Source organism: Oxyura jamaicensis, chromosome 2, assembly GCF_011077185.1.
Source record: "Oxyura jamaicensis isolate SHBP4307 breed ruddy duck chromosome 2, BPBGC_Ojam_1.0, whole genome shotgun sequence".
NCBI classification, from domain to species: Eukaryota; Metazoa; Chordata; class Aves; order Anseriformes; family Anatidae; genus Oxyura; species Oxyura jamaicensis.
Window position 1 is genome coordinate 55,421,038 of NC_048894.1, and position 25,391 is coordinate 55,446,428.

The 25,391-nt window shown below is 39.2% G+C and overlaps 1 protein-coding gene across 3 annotated transcripts in view; it reads right to left on the reverse strand.

The window, feature by feature from the left end:
• Positions 1 to 640: 640 nt before the first annotated feature.
• Positions 641 to 25,391, reverse strand: part of CNTNAP2 (contactin associated protein 2) — a 1,137,498-nt gene continuing 1,112,747 nt past the window's right edge. For all 3 annotated transcript variants that reach the window (XM_035319470.1, XM_035319471.1, XM_035319472.1), the window contains 3 exons: positions 24,423 to 24,653; positions 6,225 to 6,296; positions 641 to 5,284 (listed from right to left, as the gene is read on the reverse strand). In XM_035319470.1, the coding sequence (XP_035175361.1) occupies positions 5,085 to 5,284; positions 6,225 to 6,296; positions 24,423 to 24,653 (503 nt within the window). In that variant the 3' untranslated portion in view covers positions 641 to 5,084. The remainder of the gene's footprint in view (positions 5,285 to 6,224; positions 6,297 to 24,422; positions 24,654 to 25,391) is intronic.

Genomic DNA, 25,391 nt, shown 5'->3' on the forward strand with positions numbered 1-25,391 from the left:
TTGATTCCATCCAAACTCTATGCTCAGACTTAGTCCACTTCAACAGGTACAGATTTACACTGCTCACTATTGGGTAGATTTAGATTAAATATATGGAAGAAATTATGTATTTTATATAAACTTATTTTATTAGTGGTGAGGCACTGGCACAGGTTGCCCAAAGGAACTGTGGATGCCCCATCCCTGGAAGTGTTTAAGGCTGGGATGGATGGGGAATTTGAGCAACCTGGTCTAGTAGGATGCGTCCCTGCCCATGGCATGAGGGTTGGAACTAGATGGTCTTTAAGGGCTCTTCCAACCCAAACCATTCCGTGATTCTATGATTCTCACCCATAGCACACAATTGAGGCTGCCTGACACAGGAGGAGCATGCATGCATTTTAGTCATTCTTCCCTGGTTTTCGTTTTTTCTCTTTTTATGTATAACTGCATACTGAAGTCCCTTTTTTCATGTACTTTGTGTCTTTCTTACAAAGCCTCTCCAACTTCTGTCTTTTCAAATTGATTTCCTGGTACTGGAGAAGGAAAAAATATAGACAATGTTCAGAACATAAAAAGCCCAAAGAAGAAGTTGTTAGGGTAATCAAAACTATTTAGAATTGCTTTTTTTTTTTTTTTTTTTTTTTTTTTTTTTTTTTTTTTTTTATTTACCAACCTTATTTCTAATAAAACTTCAGTTAAAAGGAAAGACATTCACAGAAGATATTAGGCATACATACATGTTGTCCTTCGTTCATTCTAATTTACATGCTGTTGCTTTTAGAAGGAAAGTTTTCATATCTCTAGGATGGACAATGATTAACAGAATCTAGGTTCCGCTTTTTAAAGATGACAGCCTTTCAGAGTCACCATGCTCACTGGAATGTGAAATAATTTAAGGGAAAAACCAAATTAAAAGCTATTGCTTGTCAAACCGAGATAGCTTCCTATTTCAACAGATATCCCAGTGATTAGATGCATCTGCCATTAAAGGACACTGTTTTAATTAAAATGTAATTATTTACTAGACTGTTTTATACTGAATTCTTATTACAATAAACTTGTACATATACACCACTGCTCTGGCAGTCATACTAAAATATTTATGTTAACCGTCCTTTCGTATACATCATGCTAGCTAGAGCACAATGTTAAAATGCTGCCATATCTTTGAAGTGGTAACTGCTACAAGCAATATAAAAGGTATAGTAAGGTTTAAGACAAGAAAAATACAATGCAGAAATGTTCCAGTACCAATTAAAGACACATATTCTTATTTAATACACCTGAATTTTCTATCAGTAAGTATGGAATAAGCAGTGCGTGAAAGACTTGACTCAAAACCAACAGATTGGATTGCAGATTTCCCCTTGAGGCTGGGTTGACATCAAGATTAGTTTTTCACCATTTTGGCTCTTTGGAGCTCTACAACTTGTTTTCTAGTGGTCTGCATGTGTTGTGAATGAATATCCAAATATTGCTAACACAGAGACTCCTGGTCTCCAGCCCAGTCTGGCTCTCCCGACAGCTGGTAGCAGTTTTACCATCAGTTCCAGGGAAATCACAACAAGCCTGCTATAAACACAACTGGGACACTTTAGTTCCCCAGCCAGTGCAAGAGGCTACATTTGCTTGTGCAGTTCAAATAGGTGATACAGCTAAAAGCAGGTGATACAAGACTGCTTGTTTTAATATTCTCTGGGGGAAAGTACAGATACTGGGGGGAAGTATCTGTCAAATAATATGGATTTTTGGCACAAATAAGAATAGGTGAAATAAACTATGGATGTTGTTGCAACCTCCAATAGGCCTACAGATGAAGAACTGCTTAGAGTAGATATGGTGCTAGCAGAAATATACGAGCTACTTTTCTGAGTCTGCTCCTGCTTCATTCCTAGGCAGCTTAATGGCCAGTGCCTATAATTAAGCATACAACATTCTCAAGAAATTAAAAACAAAGCAGGAAGCCAGGAATTCACCTACAGTCATGAAAACAGAGATCAGCTGCTAGTCTAAAATATCATGTATAAGATCCAGTATAAGAGGAAGGAAGGATTCTAATAGTTAATTCAAAGAGTTTCTAGAGTTATGAAAGTGATTGTATCAGGAAAATTGCAACAAGATCAAAGACTATCAACATTTTAACACAGCATTACTGGGCTTCGTATAAAGAGGTCCACAGTGTCCAGTCAATGGAGAGATGCTGATGCTTGCAACTTAATTTAACAACTGTAAATCCTGTCTTTCAAGTTCAAGACATGAATTTACAACTATTGCATGTGCAATGGTCAAAGGTTGTTTTCCAGACATTTCCGCTTGCAGGGTTGTGAGAGATTGGCTAGTAATCTTTCAGAAAGTTGGTGAATAGATGTCAGAACCCATTACCATAATCCAACAGCAGTCCCTATCTTAGCCAAGGACTTGGTTACGCACAGAGACCAAGCCATATTTCCCCTCTAGTACCATGCTGAGGCATTTGGCAAATTTGCACTGTGGCTGGTAAGTCTGTGTCTCCCACATCCTCTAGCATCAGAGGATTCCAGTCTCTTAGGATACATGCGTTTGATCCCCCTTCCCTGACATTAAATTCAGATTAGTAAGTAGCTTCTTTTTGCTGCAAACCAAATTCCAACCTATGCAAATGATGCTATATTCACTTCTCTTGGTAACTTGAAGTTTAAGACACGGATGCTTTTCAGAGTGGACCAAAATCAAAATATATAAAATTGTACAAAAGAGAGAACATCTTTCTAGTCATAGATAGACATCTGTGCAGCATGGAACAACCAAAGTATTTTGCTGAATAGTTAGTGGTGCAGGCTAGATCCATCCCAAGTGGATATTTTCCAAAGGGGTGGAGACTTATCTTACATCCATACGAAAAAATGACTCATCCACTTAATTAAGCACAAGAGAGGGAGATATTGATACTGGAGGCAAGGCAAAAGACTGTAGAGCACAAGAGTAACAGAAGTGGCTTTCGCGTCTACCTGAACCCCTCTGCCACACAATGTTACCTGAGAAAGAGTTTTGTTTGAAACTGGCAACTTTTTGTATGATAATTCCAAATCCATAAACAGAAGAAATAAATGGCTTTGATTTGGTCAAAAGAACATTGACATATGTTCAATGAATCTAGCAGAGGACTTTACGCTACCACCCTTATACAAAAGTATCTGGCCCTGTGTGTGTCTGAAAAACTGTGCTTACAAACTTCTTGTCAGGTAAGGCTCCAATATCTTCCTCCCTCTCCGTGATTTTTTTTTTCTTTATTTTAAAACGTAAACTAAAATAATGAAAAATACAATTAAAAAGATAAGGGAATTAAAGATGCCAATACGGGTCAGCGTAGTAAATTTTAGATTTGGATCTGAAAAATAAATCTTTCTTGTAAAGAAAAATGGATTAAATCTGCGCATATTAAACCCAGCGATATTAAAGGTAAAGCAAATCTAACACTGTCACAAGCTTAGATACTTCTAAAGGGAAATTCTTGTTGTTGCATCTGTTGTTTTAGCACACAGAAAATGCCTTGCAATACATTCATTCATTTATTCTGTTCCACTGCAAAAACTGCCCATTAAGACCCTAAGTTTTTACCAAAACAGGCCATTGGAGAGCCATGCACATATGTAGAGGGCAAGCTAAAGCTACTTTATTGCCATCAAGGGATATTAGGTCTTCAGGCTGCCCCATTGACTTTCCTGTAGCTGCTTGTCTGCTTCTCAGGTGCCAACAGCAACTTCCCCAGTCTGAGAGAGGACATGGGGTATAATGCTGCACTTGGCATTGTCCTCGCTGTTCTTGAAAATGCCTTACAAAGACAAGTAATAGTCCAGGAAGATCTACGTATTGAAAAGTAACTCCTCTGTAGGGCTGTGCATTTTTCTCTCTGGGCAGAACTTTCAAGCAAGAACTTTTCAAGGTGAAGTTGCTTCACCTTCCTGCCTGTGTGAATTCTGCCAGCAGAGACTTTCTTCAGGAAGGTACTAAAACAAGGGATTAAAAAGTTAATTGCTGTGCCAGAGCTGTAAAAAGCTGTAAAAAGTATCATGAAGTGATAGTGAAGTCCGTGAGTTTAAACTAGAGCTGTACTAATGTTTCTGAGACAGCCTATAAAAAAGAAACAGAAGTAAACAACATCTGGCTCTAATTCCCTACTGCAATGCTTATGCTTAAGGACAGTATTTACCAGAAAGTCACAGGCAGAGCTGGGCTTCAACTAGCATGTGCCTCTGATCATCAACACCACTGCCAAAGATACAGGAACAGGCTAGGTCTACAGACTTGCATGGCACCATCCTTCCTCTCAGAGTCCAACAAAATAATAATAACCAAAACAAACAAACAAACAAAAGCTTCCTGTGTTTTACAATCATCCTCTCTGGTAGTAGTAGTAGTAGTCATAATAACAGTATTTTTACAAAGCTGATGAGAATTGTCCACAATCAACAAAGTGCCTGGGTCAAAAAAGATGGATCCTGCCAGGGATTTTAAAAAAACGGCAAGTATAATTTTCATTAAGCATCCATCTTCACCCCTCTGTCCCACTCCCAGCCCTGAACCCCTGGTTCAATACCACCGAAATGAACCGTAATAAAGTGAAGGTGCAGAGCTGACGGCAGCCTGTGGGGAAGTGGCCACCCATGAAGGAACACAATGCTGGGAACAAAGGTCTGTGACTTGTTCTCAGGACAGAACTACCCCCATTTTAAACAGCTTTTAAAAAATGTAAAAAAAAAACAGCCCTGTTTCTTGTTCTTTAGGACACCTCTAAACACATACAGAAAAAATACAGTTATTACTGAAAATTTTAAACAGTGCTGAAGCTGCAAAACTGCTCTTTGTTGTAGTTGTGAGAATACAGAAGGGGCAATTTGCTGTAAATAAATATTAAAAAGTATTTTTCTTAAATGCTTGTGATATTCTTTTTTTCCTGCAGTCTCAGTAGTTTTTCCTGTCACTTGCTCCTCCAGTTGTGCTGATCTTTTTACCATACATGTGCTCAAGCGTCCAATGCAGAGTGTTCTCTCCCCACTGCAAGAGTCATCCCAGTCCCACCCTGGCCCTGCTTGTATCCCACCCCAGGCCCCCTCCCTGTGGGCTTAGATAAGCCATTCCTTCTTGCTTTCGTCGATGGTCTCCGTAAAGTTGGGGTCATTGTTCATGATGGCAGCATCGGCACTCTCAGCTGACTCTGCCCCTTTGGCCTCGTTGGTGTGGTAGGTTCCCTTGTGGCGAAACATGTAGCGGATCAGGAACACCAAGGTGCAGAGGATGGTGAAGATCACCACAGCAATGACCCCTGAGCAAAGGAAGAAAGAAAAGATGATGCTAGAAAAGAGAATACCTACAGATTCTGATACAAAGGAAGAGTCTCACAGCTATTCTGAGCTGAACCTGGATCTGAAACAAGAAATTCGATTAGACTGTACATACTACTACACTCTGTGTTGCTTTACAAGACAAAAAAAAGCCAAAAAACCACCACCAGTATGTAATTTTATATGCATCTAGAACTGACTGAAATATATTAGGGTGATCTTTAAAACATTTTTATATGCATTTGGAATTTGATGTACTAGCAAAGCTCTCCCTCGAGACTTAAGGCGCAACTTTCATATGAACAGACAGGGCAGAGAAAATTGTATGCGTTCGTAATATATTCAGGATCCTTACATCTGTAGACAGCTCGGTAGAATGTCTTCAGTTGAATGATAATTCAAGAACCATTGCTAATGCTAATCCTGGCATTACTTAACATCACCTGGAAACCCATCACACTGAATGGGACTCCCAGGCACATAAATTATAGCAGAACCTGGCCCCTAAAAAACAAGGCAAAATCATGAGTGATTTTTGTCAAGAGTGTAACAAACAGTGTTTGTCATAGGTTCATGTTGGATCTGCTATAAATGGAAAAGTGTTCTTGACATTTCATGGGAATTAATTATATCAGTAATTCCACAGTAGCTCTCCACATGCATGCATGATATGTTGATTACGAATATGAATATTTTAATTTGGTTAAAACTGAATCTGAGGGGACAAACTAAGTGGGAACAGAACATTTCAGTAGAACAAAGTACCTGAACAGAACTACACAAATGTCTATTTAACTTTGTTCAGGTTTAATTTTCCCACATAGTCAATTCTTAGCAAATAGCTTGAATATGTTACCAACTGCAATTCAGCCTTCACAGTCATGCTGCAAAGTCACTTAGTAAAGAAGACATATTTCCTACCTCCAATAATGGCAGAGTTTCTGTTAACTCCATCTCCTATAGCTTGACCGTTGTACGGGAAATCAGCACTGGCTGTAAATAGGGAATTAAAGATTAATGTTGTAATATCAGTGAAACTTCCTACAACAGTTCAGAAATACATCCAACATCCTTAGATACAACTTAAAGAACAGGAAAACTGTGATCCCTATTTATCTAAAGAAATATGAAAGAAAAAAATCTTTCACTGTTCTCTAATCCCTGATAGCTTTTTGCTTCCTCCTCTTCTTAACAAAAATAAAAATAAAACAAAGGAGGTACCCTCAATAAGCACTGTTGCTAATACAGCAACTCATTTTGTTACTCTACTAACATCAATTCAGTCAGTTTCTTTAGCACAAAAGCAATCAATAACCTTTCTTTCAAAAGTGTGTGATCACACACTGGTATGATGGTCTTGGTTTTAACCTTAAGAAAACATTACAGAGGCTTTCCAAAGACAATCTCATCATTCAACCTGTCATCACATTTTTCCGAATAGTCAGACATAACAACTAGATGCTGCCGTGACTATGTAAGCTAGGTGAGTGGTTGTAGTCATACCTTTCTTTGCCACAGTACTATGGTATTTATTTTGGAATAGAGAGAATGTCATTAAAAGTATTTAATATAGGTCAAATAATTAAGTAAATGAATTATTTCTTATGTCAGTATTTAAAATCCAGATGCGTTTTCCTTGTTTAATGGATTAGGTGATATTGCAATAAGTTGCTTTTACGGGCCAATGATATATTCACTATACTCAGAAAATGGCTAAAGGAATTCAACTGGCTTTCTGCTGGCATGGAGTAAAAACCGTAACAAAGTTCCCTTTGTATTGTGAAGCAGCTGCACAAAAGAATGAATGGCTTCAGCTTGCCATGCAGCCTGTAAAGAGGTTTGGGGCTGGAGCTGTATGTATACTCAGGGGCAGAGTTGAACCAGCTGTGTGTACTGCAGTTAGTGTTTGGCTGGTCACCTGTGGGACACACAGGAGAATATTTCTCAGGACTCAGTGGAGGGGGCTTGGCCAGCAGTTTTTGCCAGTGGCACTTGTCCCTTTGATATTTGTTGGCACTCTAACTTCTGAAAACAGCACCTCTCAAAAACAACAACAAAAACAGTCTAAAAATATAAGAGAGAAATAAATGCCTGACTCCATACCACTTTTCCTACAGAGACATATTGGCACGGTATCCATAATATTGTCCTTGCAGCAATGAAAGGGAATGGCTGGCAGTGGGAAAAGAAACCTTAAAAAAAGAAACCTTAACTTTAAACCTACCCCCTCAACCCATCACATAAAATCTGAAATCCAAATGACTCCATTTACAAAAGTATAAAGTTTGCCAAATTGCTGCAGCCAGTAACAAGTCCAACCACTTCCTGCTGTGGTTTGAAGTTACTTTACTGTGTCCCTACAAAAGAAATCTTAGCAGCAGCAACGATCAGTTCCCTTTTCCCTTACAACTGAGTAGTACCTTTTATCTTCTTTATACGGTTGTTTTAAGGGCAATGGCACTAGAGAAGTGTGAAGAAAGAGAAAGGTTGCTGGTTTATGGCAGCATGATTCCTCCTGAGCTGCCACATCACAACAGCTATGCTGCAAGGGAATCCTGGCAGATGAAGACTGCAGTTTATGTTTAACAGCCACCGAAGTACACCACAGAATAATGCAGAACATGTAGTATGATGCAAAACTGCATCCTTGACCTTGTCTGAGAGCTGCTGCTAGGAGTGGCCCTGATAATACTTCCATCCAGGGCTGAGTTCCACTGCATCTGGTGATCATATATGCTCAGGAAGAGATGTATATTAGATTAACAAGATTTGACATACTTGAAACATCTTTGACAAAGAGGAAATAGGAACACGTCTGGGGTCAGGTGACAACCCATTTCCAAAAATGTTGACCATCATATTGGATAATGTGTAGTATAAATTGTGCCCTGCTGCAACTGCCAGAGTACCAGGAGAGCTGTAGTAAAAACATGAGCTTGGAAATTTGTGTATCATTTTTGAGAGCACCTATGTCAGTGCTAGCGGATATTATCACCATAATTCATGAATTTCTGTTCCATTACTCTTGTGCTGGTGTGAGGTCTGATCTGATTTGATATGAGTTTTTGGACTAAAAAAATAAATCTAAAATCTCAGCCAAACATTGGGTTATAGAACAGCTTCTGCTGCAGCAGTGTCCCTACCAGTTTTTTTTACTGAACTTATTCCTACAGATGGATACAAGAGGAAGAAAAGAACTCATTACTGTCTTCTTTTATAGCTGGAAGTTTCCTTGAAGTTCTTCTGGACAGCGGTAGCTTCTACAAAACAAGCATTTAAGAACTGTAAAAGGATAACTCCTGCCACAGCAATTTGGCAAAAGAGAACATATGAGGGCACATCTCTGATGCTTCCAGATGAGCTTAACAAGAGAGTACTGTAACCAGCAGACACCAAGTGCAGGTATTTCAGATAGCAGTTACATCATTCAAAATGCAGTGATTTGTCTCTGACCTTAGTACAGTTACATTCCTCAACAATATTAAGTAACTTTGTCAAAAAGACAAATAACAAGCTTCTTTCTTCTGAAATTCAGGAGCAAAATGAGGAAAGATGTCAGAACAGCCTGACAAGAGGGCAACAGTAATACTGATACTGAAAGAACAGAAGAATACAGAGTGCCATTCACAGGTTTTAAAGAGTAACTCCTAAGAGGTTTTAAAATAATTGGTCAGGTGAAATGAATATCATTATTAGTGACTCTTGTGTTGCATGAGAATAAATCACAGTGGTATAATAACTAGTTTGCATGGCTATAATATGCAGTTGAAGTACATGATGAGTTGCTAATGGACAAGTGTGTGCCTTCATTTGTCTATCACAGCTGGGAACACCTCTTTCTTGTTCAGATCTTCCATTATCACTGTGACATTAATTTTAACTACATGTCTCAGCAAGACCTGTCTCACTGTCTGACACTTGCACCTCAACAGTTTCAAATCATGACTTGTCCAGAGCAAATAGGTGTCATGAAGCTGCAGTTACTCTATGTAGCTACCCTGAAAAGCCAAAGTAAGTTTCTTTCTCCTGGGGACAGCAGGTGAGTTGTGGATGTAATTAAATGTGGGTGTGGGGAGGACACTGCAGGAATTTTGGTTTACATACCGTGCAACCTAATTATTAGCTGAGGCCATGAATAGTGCTATTTCATTTTCCTTTTTTTTATCTGGTCTATAAAGGTAGCTTTGGAACAGCTGTTTCCCAGCTGATTTGGGGACTGTACTGAAAAGGTCTCCTTGCCTTAGAAGCTTTTTCTGAATCTTCCCCAGGTTTTTCTGAGCAGCGAGGGTTTTTCATTTCCGTGAATTAAAACATGAAGAACAAAGTTAAAAGCTTTTCAATCTGTGTTGAAAAACAGTTCTGTATTGGCCCAAGAGATGAATTGCCAGTTATGTATAACTGTATAACTTACAGTTATTGTAAGGATGCACTGAACAGTACCAGGAAACGCTAAGCTCATATATGGCTTACTAATATTAATTTATCTGGTTTCTTTCCAGGATCTAAGTTGGGTGATGCTGTTCTTTATACCCTGTCTTCCCACAGCAGGCCATTGGGTTTGCTTCATATAAGGTCATCCTGAAGCTAAACAATGTGAAAGGACACAGCATACCTTGCTATCTCTTTCTTTCACAGACTGCTGCTTATGAGGCCATCGTTTCAATAAACACAGAGTAAAAACTTATGTTTTGTACTTTTAAACTTTCTGTTACTAGCCTCAGGGTAAATGGCATTAAAATAACTTTGCAGCACTTAAAAGGATGATTAAGGGTTGATTGCAGGCAAAATCAATGTTTTGACCATCACTGTAAATTGAAATTCTGATTCACCACAAAAATGTGGCACAAGAAATGGTATCATCCTGCATACTCAGCATGGCTGCTGCCACAGCCAGCTGCAATACAGAAGCACTCACTAAATTTAAAGGGGAAATATGACTGGATGAACAGACCATAAATAGGATTGGACTTTCAAGATGATAGATGTTTTTGATTCAACAAAGTGAATGATAATTTAGCTTTCTTATAGTAGGTGAGAATTTACATCTATAATTTTCTGAGGAAGTTTATTTATTTATTTATTTATTTTACAATAGATACCACATAAAAGCCTTTTGCAAATTCACAAAATTGAAGTGCAAAATGATTTTCTTAAAGTAGAAAAGTGGTCCAGGAAGTGGGTTTGGGTAGGGAAATCAGCAAATGGCTATTCAGCAAGAGGAAAAATGAAAAAAAATAAGCAATGTAGAGAATTTTCAACTAGAAAACAGTACCGAAGGCCTAAAAATGAACCAACAATGAAGTTTAAAAGGTAAATCTAATTTTGACATATGCTACCAGGAGTGTTACATATAAGTTATTGGAAACCATTTTTTAAACTGAACTTTTTTACTGAGTTGTGAAGTCTTTGTAAAAATACACCAACCTATAAAGGAAGATACAATTTAGATGTGCCTCAAAAATGGAAGAGTGAGGGTGATCACAGGTCTAAAACAAACAATGGATGAAAATACTAGAAAATAGATTTGTTCAGCCTAGAACAGATACTTATGTCCTAGTGCTACCTTTCAGCTTTACAGATGCCTACAATTTTGAGAAAGAGCAGATGTTCTCTCATTCTTAAGACCAGTCCTGTTTTTACATAAATATGAACTACAGCATCAGTCAGAATAACTAGATCTGGTGATCACAAGGTATGTAAAATCCCCAGCAATCAAGACATTGATTAAAGGTAGAAGTGAGAGAACAAAATAAAAGCAACTATGTTAACTATCACTCTCTCTAGATCAGATGCCCTTGTACTTATGCATGACCTCAACTTGCCATGTGTAAACTCTGAGCACAACACTGCTGATACAGTTGACTGGAAGCTGGCAAATGTCATTCCAATTTTCAAGAAGGGCAAGAAAGAAGACCTTGGTAATTACAGCTCTGTCAGTCTCACTTCAGTGCCTGGTGAAATTATGGAGAAAATGATTCCGGGAGTTACTGAGAAACACCTGAAGGACAACAAGGTCATTGATAGCAGCCAACATGGGCTCATGAAGGAAAAGTCACAACAAATGTGTTCTCACATGACTGGAGTGCTGGAATGGAGCAAGTTTTTCAGGAAGGACAGACAGGGGAGACAAGGAGGGAGCGTCGCCCTCTATGTCAATGAGCAGCTGGAGTTCATGGAGATCTGCCTGGGGACAGACAGAGGGTCAGGATTAAGGGGAGGGCACGGACAGGGGACAAAATAGTTGGGGTCTGCTACAGGCCACCTGATCAGGAAGACCAAGCAGATGAGGCTCCCTACAGACAGATAGAAGCAGCCTCTTGATCACAAGCCCTCATCCTCATGAAGGACTTCAATCATGCTGATATCTGTTGGAAGGACAGCACAGCAGTCCAGGAGGTTCCTGGAATGCATGGATGACAAACGCCTTCTCCAAGTGACAGAGTAGCCAACAACAAGAGGTGCTGTACTGGACCTCATTGTCACCAACAAGGAGGGGCTGGTGGGAAACATGAAGGTCAAGGGCAGCCATAGCTACTGTGACCATGAAATAGTGCAGCTCAAGATTTGAAGACAGTGAGAAGGGAGCACAGCAAGCTCATTAGCCTGGACTATGGCAGAGCAGACTTTGTCCTCTTTAGGGGGTCTGCTTGGTAGAGTACCATGGGACAAAGCCCGGGAGGGAAGAGAAACCCAAGAAAGCCCGTTAATATTCAAGGATCACCTCCGCAAAGCTCAGGAATGATGCATCCCAACAAAGAGGAAGTCAGTCAAAAGTACCAGGAGGCCTGCATGGATGAACAAGAAATTCCTGGCCAAACAAAAGGAGGTCTACAGAGGGTGGAAGCAAGGACAGATAGCCTGGGGGAGATACAGACATAATCCGAGCAGCCAGGGATCAGGTTAGAAAAGCCAAAGCCCTGTTAGAATTAAATTTGGGCTATCTGAAAGGATTCTACAGGTACATCAGTGATAAAAAGAAGACTAAGGAAATTATGAACCCTCTCCAGAAGGAAATGGAATACCTGATTACCCAGGATTTGGAGAAGGTTGAGGTACTCAACAATATTTTTGCCTCAGTCTTCACCAGAAAGAGTTCTAGCCACACAGCCCAAGTCCCGGAAGGAAAAGGCAGGGACTGGGAGAATGGTGAACTGCCCACTCTAAGAGAAGATCAGCTTCAAGACCATCTAAGGAACCTAAAGGTGTACAAGTCCATGGAACCTGATGAGATGTATCCAAAGGCCCTGAGGGAATTGGCAGTTGCTAAGCCACTGTCCATCCTATTTGAGGAGTTGTGGCAGTGTGGTGAAGTTCCCAGTGACTGAGGAGGGGAAACATAACCCCCATTTCTAAAAAGCAAAAAAAAAGAAAAAAAGCAAAAAAAGAAAGACGCAGGGAACTACACGCCAGTCAGTCTCAGCTCTGTGCCTGGCAGGATCATGAACCAGATCCTCCAAGAATCTATGCACATGGAAAATAAGGCAGTGACTGGTGACAGCCAACATGGCTTCACTAAGGGCAGATCATGCCTTACAGGTGGCCTTCTATGATGGGGTTACAGTATTGATGCATAGGTGAAGACAACCGACATCATCTACTTGGACTTGTGCAAAGTATTTGACACTGTCCCACATGATATCCTTGTCTCTAATTTGGAGAGACATGGATTTGATAGATGGACCATGCAGTGGGTGAGGAACTGACTGGATGGTTGCACTCAAAGAGTTATGGTGAACAGCTCAACGTCCAGGTGGAGATCAGTGCTGAGTGGTGTTCCTCAGGGGGGTCTGGCTCTATTTAACATCTTTGTTGGTGACATGGACAACGGGATTGAGTGCACCCTCAGCAAGTTTGCTGATGTCACCAAGCGATCGACATGCTTGGGAAGGGATGTCACCCAGACAGGTTTGAGAGATGGGCCTGTGCAAACCTCATGAAATTCAAAAAGGCCAAGTGCAGGGTCCTGCACCTGGGCTGGGGCAATCCCAAGCACACAGGCTGGGTGGAGAATGGATTGAGAGCAGTCCTGAGGAGAAGAACCTGAAGGTATTGGTTAACAAAGAGCTGAACATGAGCCAGCAATGTGTGCTTGCAACCCAGAAGACCACCCATACCCTGGGCTGCATCAAAAGATGCAGCAGGTCAAGGGATGTGATTGTACCCCTCTGCTCTGCTCTCCTGAGACCCCACCTCGAGTACTGTGTTCAGCTCTGGGGCCTCCAGCAAAAGAAGGCCATGGGAGTATTAGAACAAGTCCAGAGGAGGGCCATTAAGATGATCAGAAGGCTGGAGCACCTCTCCTATGAAGACAGGCTGAGGGAGTTGTGGTTGCTCAGCCTGGAGAAGAGACGGTGCTGGGGAGACCTTATTGCGGCTTTCCAGTACCTAAATGGGGCCTACAGGAAAGATGGGGAGGGACTCTTTGTCAGGGAGTGTACTGATAGGACAAGGGTGAACGGATTTAAACTAAAGGAGTGATTTGGATTGGATATTAGGAAGAAATTCTTTAGTATTAGTGTGGTGAGGCACTGGAACTGGTTGTCCAGGGAAGCTGTGGATGCTCCATCCCTGGAAGTGTTGAAGGCAAGGCTGGATAGGGGATTTGGGCAATCTGGTCCAGTCGGAGGTGTCCATGCCCATGGCAGGGGGGCTGGAATTAGATGACCTTTAAGGTCCCTTCCAACCTAAACCATTCTATAATTCTATGAAAAGCTTCTTCACCAAAAGATTGGTTGGGCACGGGAATAGGGAAGAGGTCATGGCACCAAGCCTACCATAGTTCAAGAAACATTTGGACGATGCTCTTGGATGTATGGTTTGATTTTTTGTGTGGTCTGTGTGAGTCAGGAGTTGGATCCCATGATCCTTGTGGTCTCTTCCAATTCAGGATATTCTATGATTTTATAATTCTATTGTCATTCCTTCTTCCTAATTCTATCTTACATCCAGGTATTTAGGAATTGACAAGAGATAGCAAACACTCACTGACACTTTAGGATTTTGGGAAAGCATTTGAGACTAGATCCGTTCATTAATATATATATCCACAAAACCATAACACAGCGGAAAACTAAAATAAATTATTTGGCTAGGGCTTGTTAAGTTACATCAGCTCTGCCAGTCAGGTGAGACTGTACTATTATGGTTTCAAATGACAGAGTGCTCTTTATTACAGACTGCAAGTACATAAACAACTTCATCAATTGCTTGACTCTTGATTGTAGAAACTAATGTACAGTCAGTTTCATTCTCCTTCCCAAACAGAGTAGATTACAAGAGAAACTCAAAGTGCATACGCATGAATGACTGAGCAGGAGTCAACAACTCTATTACACAGTCCTTCATCAAAGGTGTACAACACAACCTACAGACTTCAGTTGCTCTATCTAGGTTGTCCCATTGCCTACACCCTCCCCATTCTTGGCCTGAGCACAAGGCTATAAAGAGCTCCCAAGACAAGTGAAGTACAGCAATTCAGAAAAAGAGGAAAAAAAGCTCACGCAATACTAAAAATATTGTGTCTTTATATGCTGTCGTTATATACAACTTCTCCAAGCTGAAAACAGAGAAAGGAAGAAGACCCTTGTTTCTCTAAGGATTTGACAGAAGATTCTGAGGGAGGAATGTTATGTTTAACATTAAGTAAATTCTGTTAATGGAGTTTAAAATCTCACTGACATCAGCGTAAGTATAGAACAGAGAAGCAACTTTATTTTTAATATTCAACACATCTTTTTTTTTTTTTTTAAAGTCCACACTTACCTACCCACAAAATATTTAAAATATATTATTAATCATATTGTTTGTAGAAGTTCACTGTTGTATTAGCATGGTATACAAGGATCAGTCATTACTCTGAATTTTTAGTGATGCCTCATCCATAATGTTAGAAGGTTTCAAGTGTATCCTTAATATGAACTATTCTTCTGTCTTTCTAGAAATGGGAATTTTCATGTTCACAGATTGTTAACAATTAACAGTTTTTTTTTTTTTTTTTTAAATTTAATTTACAGGGTACTAAAAAATTACACCCACACAGGTGTACACATGCAGCTTAGAGCAAAAATAAAAATAAAAATAGGGCTTTTCACTTTGAAATTACAATCACCTTGTCTCTGTGTCCAACAGTGCAAGTTATTTGGAATACAAAATTCCCAACATTGGATCAAAATCCACTAATTTCTTCAATTCTCTGCAACCTTGCAGGGGTGGGGAAGAGGTCCCTCTTCCCCAGGCAGAGACAGGGTGAGAGGGAAGGAGAACAAGACCAGAAAAACATTCACAAACAACAAAAAACTCCTCTAACATAGTAGTGTTATTTGAACTGATTGTTTAAACCAATTTACGTCAGATATTTTCTGCTAGGTGAAAAACATTTTTTGTAAGAGTTTTTTGCTGAACCTTTAGTGTTTTGAATACCAGTTACACAGGCCAGTTCTAATGAACAACATATTCACAAAATAGCTGAGGATATAGCTGAGGACCTCTGGAAGACATCTTGTCCAATCATCATGCTGAAGCAGTCCCATGAGAGACAGACATGCACAGAGACTATGGAAAGCATAAGTTTTTCTACTCAAAATCTGTGTTTTAACTTGTTGACATCTCTCCAATCACACCATTATTTCAATGTCAAATGAGCATAAATTTAAAAAACATCTGTAATGATGACTTAACAGAAGCATTGACCTTTGAACAGCTCTTTTGTATACAAAAGTCTGGGACAGTGTGCAAAAGTAATTAAGGATTACAGAAGAACTAATAGTTGGATGTTTCTGTTAAAAAGTCATGAACTTTGGAATGAACGATAGAAATGCAAACAATGAACAATAACAGCATTCAGGGAAAATTCAGTGAACACTCTGTGGTCAATGAACTGCTACAATGCAAATTCCCACCACTAGATTTCAGAATCAACTTCACAATCAGTCAAGATTATGGCTTCCCAGTCAAGAGTTTTATCAACCTTCTAGTTTCATATTGCAGGCAAACTTTGCTGTCTGTACTCCTAAGCAGAGGAGGAAATGGAGTTTTATAAAGAATCGTTTGCTCTGCGAGGGCAGTACAATATTCTTCATTTTGGTATTAAAAAGCAAATTTCCTGGCAAAGGTACAGAAAAGCTTGTGCCTTATTAGGAGATTCATCCTTGCAGTTTATCCTCCCTCAGATCAAGCCTGGATGAAATACCAAACACGGAGCACATTCCTTCACTGGGATGGGTTAGACGATTCCCTTGATTATCCCTTTGTTTGGTACTTTTATGAGACTTTCCTACTTTCTTTTGCACACAAGGTAGTAATTGTACAAAGCAGTGGGAAGGCAAAACACCTTCTATATTTAATAACTAGTACCTGTATACTGCAGAATTTTCTTCTTTATTTTAAAATAAGACAGCAGATAGTTAAGATCACTTTTGGAACACATTTATCTGAAGTTTGAACTTCACCAAGTCCTGTTCCAGATGTATTATTTTGAACACTTTTGGTGTCAAATTCCCAGCTGATTTGCAGCACATCAGAGCACCCCAATTCATCAAAGACATAAACTCATCTGTCTTTTAATACCTGGTAGTAACATCTGTTCAACACTGGGTCTCACCATGACTACAGAGAAGAACTACTAGTGTATTAGTAATGCCGACCTAAGCTATCACTTTCATGAAAATTTTATGAACAGGGCTTACATTTCACCTGTTAAGGAAGACAAGCAAAAGCTTCCTTTTATAATTAACGTAGATTATGAAACACTTCGGTGCTCTCAAAGGATCAGTAGAGTTAAGTGCTGATCAAAGCCTAACTCTATATAGATAATCACTGATAATGGACCCACAGGGAATATTTGAATGAAACAAAATACAAAACTAAAATAGCCAGCCCAATGAACAAGAGAAACAAAGAACTAACCTTATGTAAAGAAAGATTCATCCTTATGGCAAGAGCAAATAATGGGATGGATCTTTTTTTCTTGTAGCACATTAAACAATAAATGTAGCAATTGATACTAACCTTGATAGATTGTCTTTGCTGACTCAGATATTTTGTATTATCACTTTAAAAGTTGCTGTTATTCATTCCTCTGTGATAGAAAAGGCTGTGATACTGTTTTCATGGGTACTGGTGAGGAGAGGTGGGGCTGACTTTTTACTACATGTTTGTAAAACAAAGAATCTCTTCTGTCACTCAGTTCCCCACATCCGTAAATTTATGAAAGCAAAAAACAATAGAAAAAAAAAAAGAGCTGGACTCTATTAAGGTCATTGGAAGAAAAGTGTTCACACTGCCAAGATATTAACTACAAGATCAGGTTCTACACTTTTTGCATTCACACACTTCTGGAAAAAAGAAAGGTTGGACTGGGGATGAGGAACTGGTCAGAATACACGGTCTGAATCTAAAATAAACTTTGATAGCAGTAATGAGCTGACCATAGTCTAACCTCTTACACAGGAAGTAAAGCGCGTTTCAGCCTAAGGAAAGGAAAAAGAAGGCAGTTACATGAAGTACTCAGGTATATAAATGCTTCTTTCCCCCCTTTTTCCTCCTCATTTATGTCATTACTATGTTCCTAGTTAATGTTAGTACTTGTGGAAAAAATACAGTCTTTGCAGAGGATGGAAAACATTCTCTTCTTAATATTGCTACCTTCTTGTCTTAATGTCAGATAGCAGCATTAACATGCAAATCACTGCTTATGAAAGATCTGCAATGCTGGTCTCTCAATGAATGCCAGTTTGGCAGTTTGTCAGCTGCCTGATAAACTAGACGAAGTGTCAGAAATTTTACACTGAAATGATGTATTTTTAAAGATAAGAGAAAGCTTCACATAATGGTGTGAAGGAACTACATGAGACTGAAGGAGGCATTTTTATTCCCAATCAATAGAGTTTTACAGCAATTCAAGCACCAAAATTAAGACATTTAAGGAGGAAGCACTGATTGTGCCAAATTTCAGACGTGCTCCTAGTTAGCTGCTTGACTGACAGGACAAAAATAGAAACTGTTGCATCTCATTGTTTACCACATAACCTTCTTGCCTGCAAAAAACACTCTGGGCTTAGAAACTGACGTATGAGTTTCTGCTAGATTGAATAATCCCTGGTTGTCTGAAAAAATGACACCTTACTGTTTGTAAACAAATCAGGTAAAGGCCATGGACTTCTGAGATATTACACAGAGAGAACTGGGAATGAATGCTGGTCATTCTTTGCAGAGAAAATGTGATTACAGAAATGTACTGAAATCTGACAGAGGAAGAATCTGTTGGTCACCAGAGAAGACTGCAAATGCTTCTTCCATCTCTCATATAGGAAGTATAAATATAAAACAAGCTTACTGGCAGACAAAAAGCCTCCCAGTGTTTACGTGCTGGCTATGTTAATTAAAAAACAACAACACCTTTAATCATTGAAAATTTCAAAGCTAGAATTTGGCGTCATTCTCTGATCGCAGTACAGATAACTAATCCTAGTTAGCTGAGAAAGGAAGAGCATCATTTTATTCTAGCAACTGCCTTCACATCCATTTCTAATTTTGCTAGCATGTAGATTTTAGATGTATGGCCACTTCACAAACAAAAGTGATGTGCCTCGTTCTTCTGTCATGCCCCCCTCCTCCCCACTTGCTTGCCCCTTGCAGGAAGCATGGAGAAAGGAATCTGCTCTCCTGTTGTCCTTGGAGGAGAGAATGAGTGCTGATTCACATTACCATTGATTTTAATCCTTTTGCTGTTGAATTCACTGACGCATACAGGACATTAAGCTCAGGATGTGCTATCAATACTCCATCAATGTCCACAGCCAGGAAAAGACCCTTTTGTTCACGTGTCCATAAACTAAGACAGTTTTGAGGTCTGAATTGTCTCCTGCCCCAGCAAGTAACACTTTTGTCCTTTCTTCCCACTGTGAACTCATTGACAAAAGCGAGAGTTATTTCCCATTTTTGTAGCCACATCCATGCCAGTGCACTTCTGACACAGCTTCTCCTCAAAAACCATCATGGTGCCCTCTGACATGTGATCACCTAGTGGTCAGAACACAGCATGGGGACCTAACTAATGATGCCTGGACTGGCAGGGTGACCTTCAGCGCTGTCACCAGTATCACCAGTGACACTTTCTCTTAGCCCAGAAAGTGCCTGTTATCTTTTGCTGCGCAAAGATAATCCATTTGCCTATTAGGTGAGCATGGATCATATGGCCTGCATTCAGACCTCCCACTCTCTTCTCCTGTCACCACTTGTTAAAGGAAGAAGGATGAATTTGTAACAAAAAGGGAGTTAATCATCAGGCAGCCATTTTGACCTTAATGACAACAGTGCATGCCTTCATATAATGGTTTTGCCAGATGTGCTCAATATACATTTCAAAGCAGCTGTTAATTCTTTTCTTGATGTCAAGCTGTTAATTCTTAAAAGGCAAGGCCTTTCGCCTTCTACAAAAATAGTGAAGAGCTTTTAGGGTTTAACTCCATTGTCAGAAAAAAAATCACTCTACTTGAAATAACACTGCAGATTCAATCCTGCTCGATTATTTTTTTTTAAATGATGCTGAAGCCTATGTGGGTTTAATTAAATCCTGTATTAAATACTCTAGATGCTGTTTTGTTCACTCCGAGAGAATTAATGTAATGCACGTCGCAGCCACGTAGTATGATGGCAGCTTAGAGGTGCTAAAGCATGGTCTGTAAACTCTTCTATGTATCCCATCTTTTCTGGTATTTCATACTTAAAAAAAAATTAAATTCAAAATAAGGTAGTTTGTCAAGTAGGAACACCTTTTACCTAAAATGGAGAGGTACATACATGTAGTAGGTTTGCTGTATCTTTTATATAAAGAAGAAAAATTTGGAAGTGAAACTTCATTAGTACATTGCAGAACCTTTGTGTTGTGCAATGTACTATTATGTTCTGCAAAAATACCCACAAACTGAACAACCCCACTCCAGTAATACGAATCTTCCAATTTTGTGTACATGGCTTTTTAGGTTTGGGAGTTCGTTTATTACAAAAATACAAAAATCATTTGTGGCTTTTGTTGCTTTCCTAGACAGAGCAAAGTGTCATTTATCAGTGATATACACCTTAGTTAATCTTAATTGAGAGATTCTAAAAAACATAAAACTTACTAACTTTTGAACATATGTAATACGTTAAAAGTAATAGATATTAAAATGTACACTAATATAATTAAAGAAATACAATTTTAACATTTGTTTTGAAATACATGCCAGACAGGCAGTTTACTGCCTTTAGACAACATGCACAGATGGACATATTTTAAATAATGTGATCATTGATCAAATTCTTTTTTGCCTTCTTTTTTTTTTTTGCACTCCTTTTGATGTAACCAAGGCAAATTCAATTGTCTCACATGAACGGAGGTAATACAGATGGGAGGAAAACACAGGAAAGGAACTATAGAACTATATTGATGACCTGCCTGGTTTTGATTATTGCTTTTTTTTTTTTTTTTAAACAAACAAACAAACAAACAAACACTGAAGTCACTTTTTAAATCACCAAAGTCACATTCTAGGAAAGAATGACTTGTTGAATTTCTGCACTTCATCACCACCAAGAACCGATCACCATAGCAACAGGAAAAGACTATGCATTATAGAAATACTCACAAGCTGAACAAGATAATGGTTTATGATAATGTTGCAGTAGGATGGCAAAATGCCAGGCAGGAGTGGGGAGGGAGAGAAATAGCATTTTTGCAACAATAAAAAAAATAAATAAAAGAGCTAATATTGTAAATTTGAAATATATGTGAATTGAAGACTAATAGAAAGTGCAAAAAAGTGAATCTAGAAGCTGTATGGCCCATTTGTCTGAGGAGCAAATCAATAAGCTTTCCTACTGACAAAATCTTAACCTCTAAGGGTCAATTGCAAGTGACTGAGAAGTGTCTTTATGATTTCCCCCCTTTATGTTAGGGCATCCACAGTGTTTCACAGCTAGCAGGAGGTGTCCATGTAGTAAGTACATAAAAGAGTTTAAGACAAATATTACATGTAGGTCACCCGTCAGGCAGAACCTGCTTGGCATCTAGTAACTATCCATAAGGTCTGATCCATTATTGCAGTTTAGAGGTGAAAGGATCATGGTATTTGCCTTTAGGGGTACCTGTCCTATTTAGACACATATATTTGACTCTCTTCTTCATTGTGTTTCAACTTCAAAGTTCTATTTCTTGGTATTTGATGAGCAAAGGTTTAAATCCACACTTAATTCAAAATATGAATCAGGATAAGTGCACAGATTGTCACTAAATAAGACCAATACCAACGATACCATTTAATACTTGCCACACAACTTTTCTCCCTTTCTCTTTTCACTACTAATCACCTGTTCTCAACTCTTATGTTTTATTAAGATCTATTTAAAATGAAATGGATGACATGCTGCTTTCAAATGCATGCTCTTTGCTTTTGTGGCAGAGTGAGTCTCCAAAGAATTTTTTCCCTTTGCCCCTTCAGGCAGTTTAGTGAAGGAATAAATTTACAAAAACTGTTTTCTACAGGTACTGTGAAACATTAAAAAAAAAAAAAGTGTAAACTGCCAATTTGCTAATGCAAATTGTAACAAACACTTTAATTTACCAGACACCATCATCTATGTCTAAGTTAATGCAGTCGACAGTACATATTTTTCCTGAAGCTGAAACAGAGCCAGCTGTGTCAGACCACCAGAGATAATTTTACAAAGCCTGAGTTGTTCTTATCTGACATCACTAAATGAGTTGCTGTGATATCTTTGTATCAAAGCTATTTCACCAAAAGCGAACATCTGGAATTGTTCACACACAGCTGAATGTCCTTTCACTCCTGCCCCAGTGAAACACCACTCCCAATGCACACCTTAACTGACCTGAAATCATTGTGTTCTTTAGTGTAGAGCAGTTCTTTACAAGCAGTCTTTAAAGCAATGTGATATTTTCCCTCTGTTGCTGCTGAACACTGGAGAGGACAAGAGGAGGAATCCCTGGATCCCAGTTTTACTGAAGCTTCTCATCACCACAGGTGAAGGTTGGCCATCATATTCTGGATGCCCAAGACTGAAACAGTCAAGTCCCACTATTGCAATAAGATTTCCTTTTTTACTGGACTGAAGTTAACAGACCACTTGAGCCAAGCTAACTGCATACTGCATGTTCCCTGATATATTTCATGATGGGTACATGACTTGACTACTGCAACTAATCAAGAAGAAATGTATACATTTTTAATCTGTCAGATCAAAGCTGAATTGACACACCAACGGTTTCCAATACAATACCAAATGAATCAAGCAATACCAAATGGTCAAACATAGCAGCACACAACAAGGACAAACAGAACCTCCTCTTTTTTTAACAGCAGGAGCTATTAGGAACAGTGCAGCTATGCTGAGTAAATCCAGACAATATTTTATTAGCTTGCAGTCACATTATCTCTAAGAAAAAGAAACCAAACAAAATTAGCAACCAAACCACATAAGCTGCGTAAGACTCACTGCAGCAGTTCATCCTCAAGAAGTTTATGGCACATTTTTAAAAGACATGAGTCAGTGAGATATCGTCCAGGTAATGTGCTTTTATAGAAACAGAATCACAGAACATAATCTTCACATAGAAACTGACCTAATAATTTCAGAGAATAAATGGACTACTAAGATTTGTGATGAAAAAAATCAAGTAGGAGATTGCATGTTACAAATGGGGAAGAGGTGCACTTAAGTCTTATGAAGGTGTGGTAGCATGGAGGGAATGAAAGGTTTTAGAATACGATATTGCCTGTATTTGTGTTTGGGACCCTCAGACCCAGAATATCTCCCTCTCCTTACAAAGCTCTGCCCTACTTCTCTATTGAAGAAGACCTGAAAAGAAAGGCTACAAAGAATTGCTTGAGATTTTGAGAAAAAAGTGACAAAGACATGATGTTGGCACATGCTTCTAAGGAGGACAGGAACCTGTCCTCTCTCACATCGAAACTGACAGCTAGATGGAACCCCAACACACAACAGGCAACCACTGTCAAGCCATCAGCTTGCCCAGATGTGTTCTAATTTACACCTGTATAAGTGAGGCCAAAATATGAGACAAGTGTCAATGTACCCCTGAATATGAATTTAAAGGGAGCAGATTTTTTTAAAAAAATGACACTCATGCAGCTGGAAAAAATAATCAAAACCCCCCTCTAAAGTAAGTTATAATGTACACTTTCAAACACTGACAGTCATAAAGCAGGATAAGATTTCTGGGATCAGCAAATTGTTTTGGCTTTCCAGCATTTCCAGCATGAGAAGAGTGCAGTCATGACTAATGGGATTTTCCATTAAACATAGCCTAAGGAAAGCAGACATTTCAGAAAACAAATCAGCACTTTATAAACACATTTATGCCTAAAATTAGATTTACTTTTTTTATGTGACGCTGACTACAATATACTCACTTATTAGCAATTCAGCAGAAGAAATTCTACCATGCATTATTTATCTATACTAGCAATGTTCTGCTTACTATGAATCCAATACTACAAAGTGCTATTACAGCACCAAGTGCAAAACTCAAGAATCAAACAGTGTAAGACTTACAAAAAAGAAAAGTAAAGCTGAATACTTCAGTGTTGTAACTCTGATTATATCTAAAATTTTCTGTAGTGTTTTGAGCCCAGGCTCTTCTACTTATAATTAAGAATGCAACATACAGGATGAAAAGCAGTACAAACCTGAAACTGAAGTTTTGTTCAACCTATTAAAAATGTAGAGATGGCACATATATTATGAATACATGTAAAACGCAAATGTATAACGAGCACAGGACACTAACCTGCATTAATGAAATCTAATCTAGATGTACTAGAAAGAATGAAACTGATAACCACTCCCACTTACCAAAACGCTGTAATGTTCCTTCACAAATGTAACAGTGATTAAAAAAAATGGTAAAGAAAATATTCTGCAACTTCATTTAGAAGTGATCCCTGTCACTCCAGTTTTGCATTTCCTTCTGTGAGTATTGCCCTCTAATCATTTATACATTACGCCTGCTCTATGCTACTTTTTCTTACAGAGGCGGGTGAATGTATTTCTTTCTCTCAACTGCCCAGCTGAGTTAACATGGAAAGAAGCCCACCTTACCTGAATCTAAGTGCCACGGGTCAGTTGCGGCCGACATTGGTGGGATTGTCAGTGGTGATGCTCCGCAGTTGGATTCCACCAGTTCTCCTTGAATGTGGACGTGAGAGGAGGTGTTGGTAGGTCTCAAAGCTGCTTTTAGTGGAGCAATCTGGTTGAACTGTACTCTTGATAGGCAGCCAGTGAATCCTGGTGTGTTGTATTTATATATATCTTGGTCAATCTTCCCAATTTCTACAGGAAATCAAGAAAAATAAAACAAATTACTGCTTTGGAAAGCACAGTCTTAACACTCAGTTCCCAGAGCTCAGTTCCAAAGTCTGTTTCAGGAGACTGAGAACACTTCAGACCCTACTTCTTTCTATTTCATTACTGATTAAAGAGGGAAACCTTCAGGCCTTGATGTGAATTGTTTTCACTGCTATGCTATCATTAAAATGATACCCTCAAAGTAAAGAAGTGCCCTCTCATATTGAGCCTGAACCTCTTGTGCTTCAGTTTGTGCCCGTTGCCTCTCGTCCTGCTGCTGGGCACAACTGAAAAGAGACTGGCTCCAAAACATGGAGATGACAGACTCCCCATGCTCCTGCTAGGAAGACGTGTGTGTGCTCCTGTGCCTTCCCCTTAGAGCCCCTGACAGCAGAGAGGTTTTAGAAGTCAGACATTTTGCACATTGTGGCTGTCAGCCAGCTTGCAAACTGGCTTCATGAGCAGACCACAGGCCTCCTCCGCCTTTGCTAGCTGAAACAGATGCAACTCCCCAAACCTGAATAGCTTTCCTCACTTCTAAAACACCAGCTAATACAACCCCAAAATAGTAGCCATAAGCCACAGCACATGTCCTAATGACCAAGGAATGAGCGGGACACTTGCAGCTGGTTTATTTCTAGCAGGATCTCTTGCGGTAGCTGAAGTCACTCAGTCCAGTACAACAATGCAGAAACAAAACTGGCTCTCTTTATCATCCAGCTC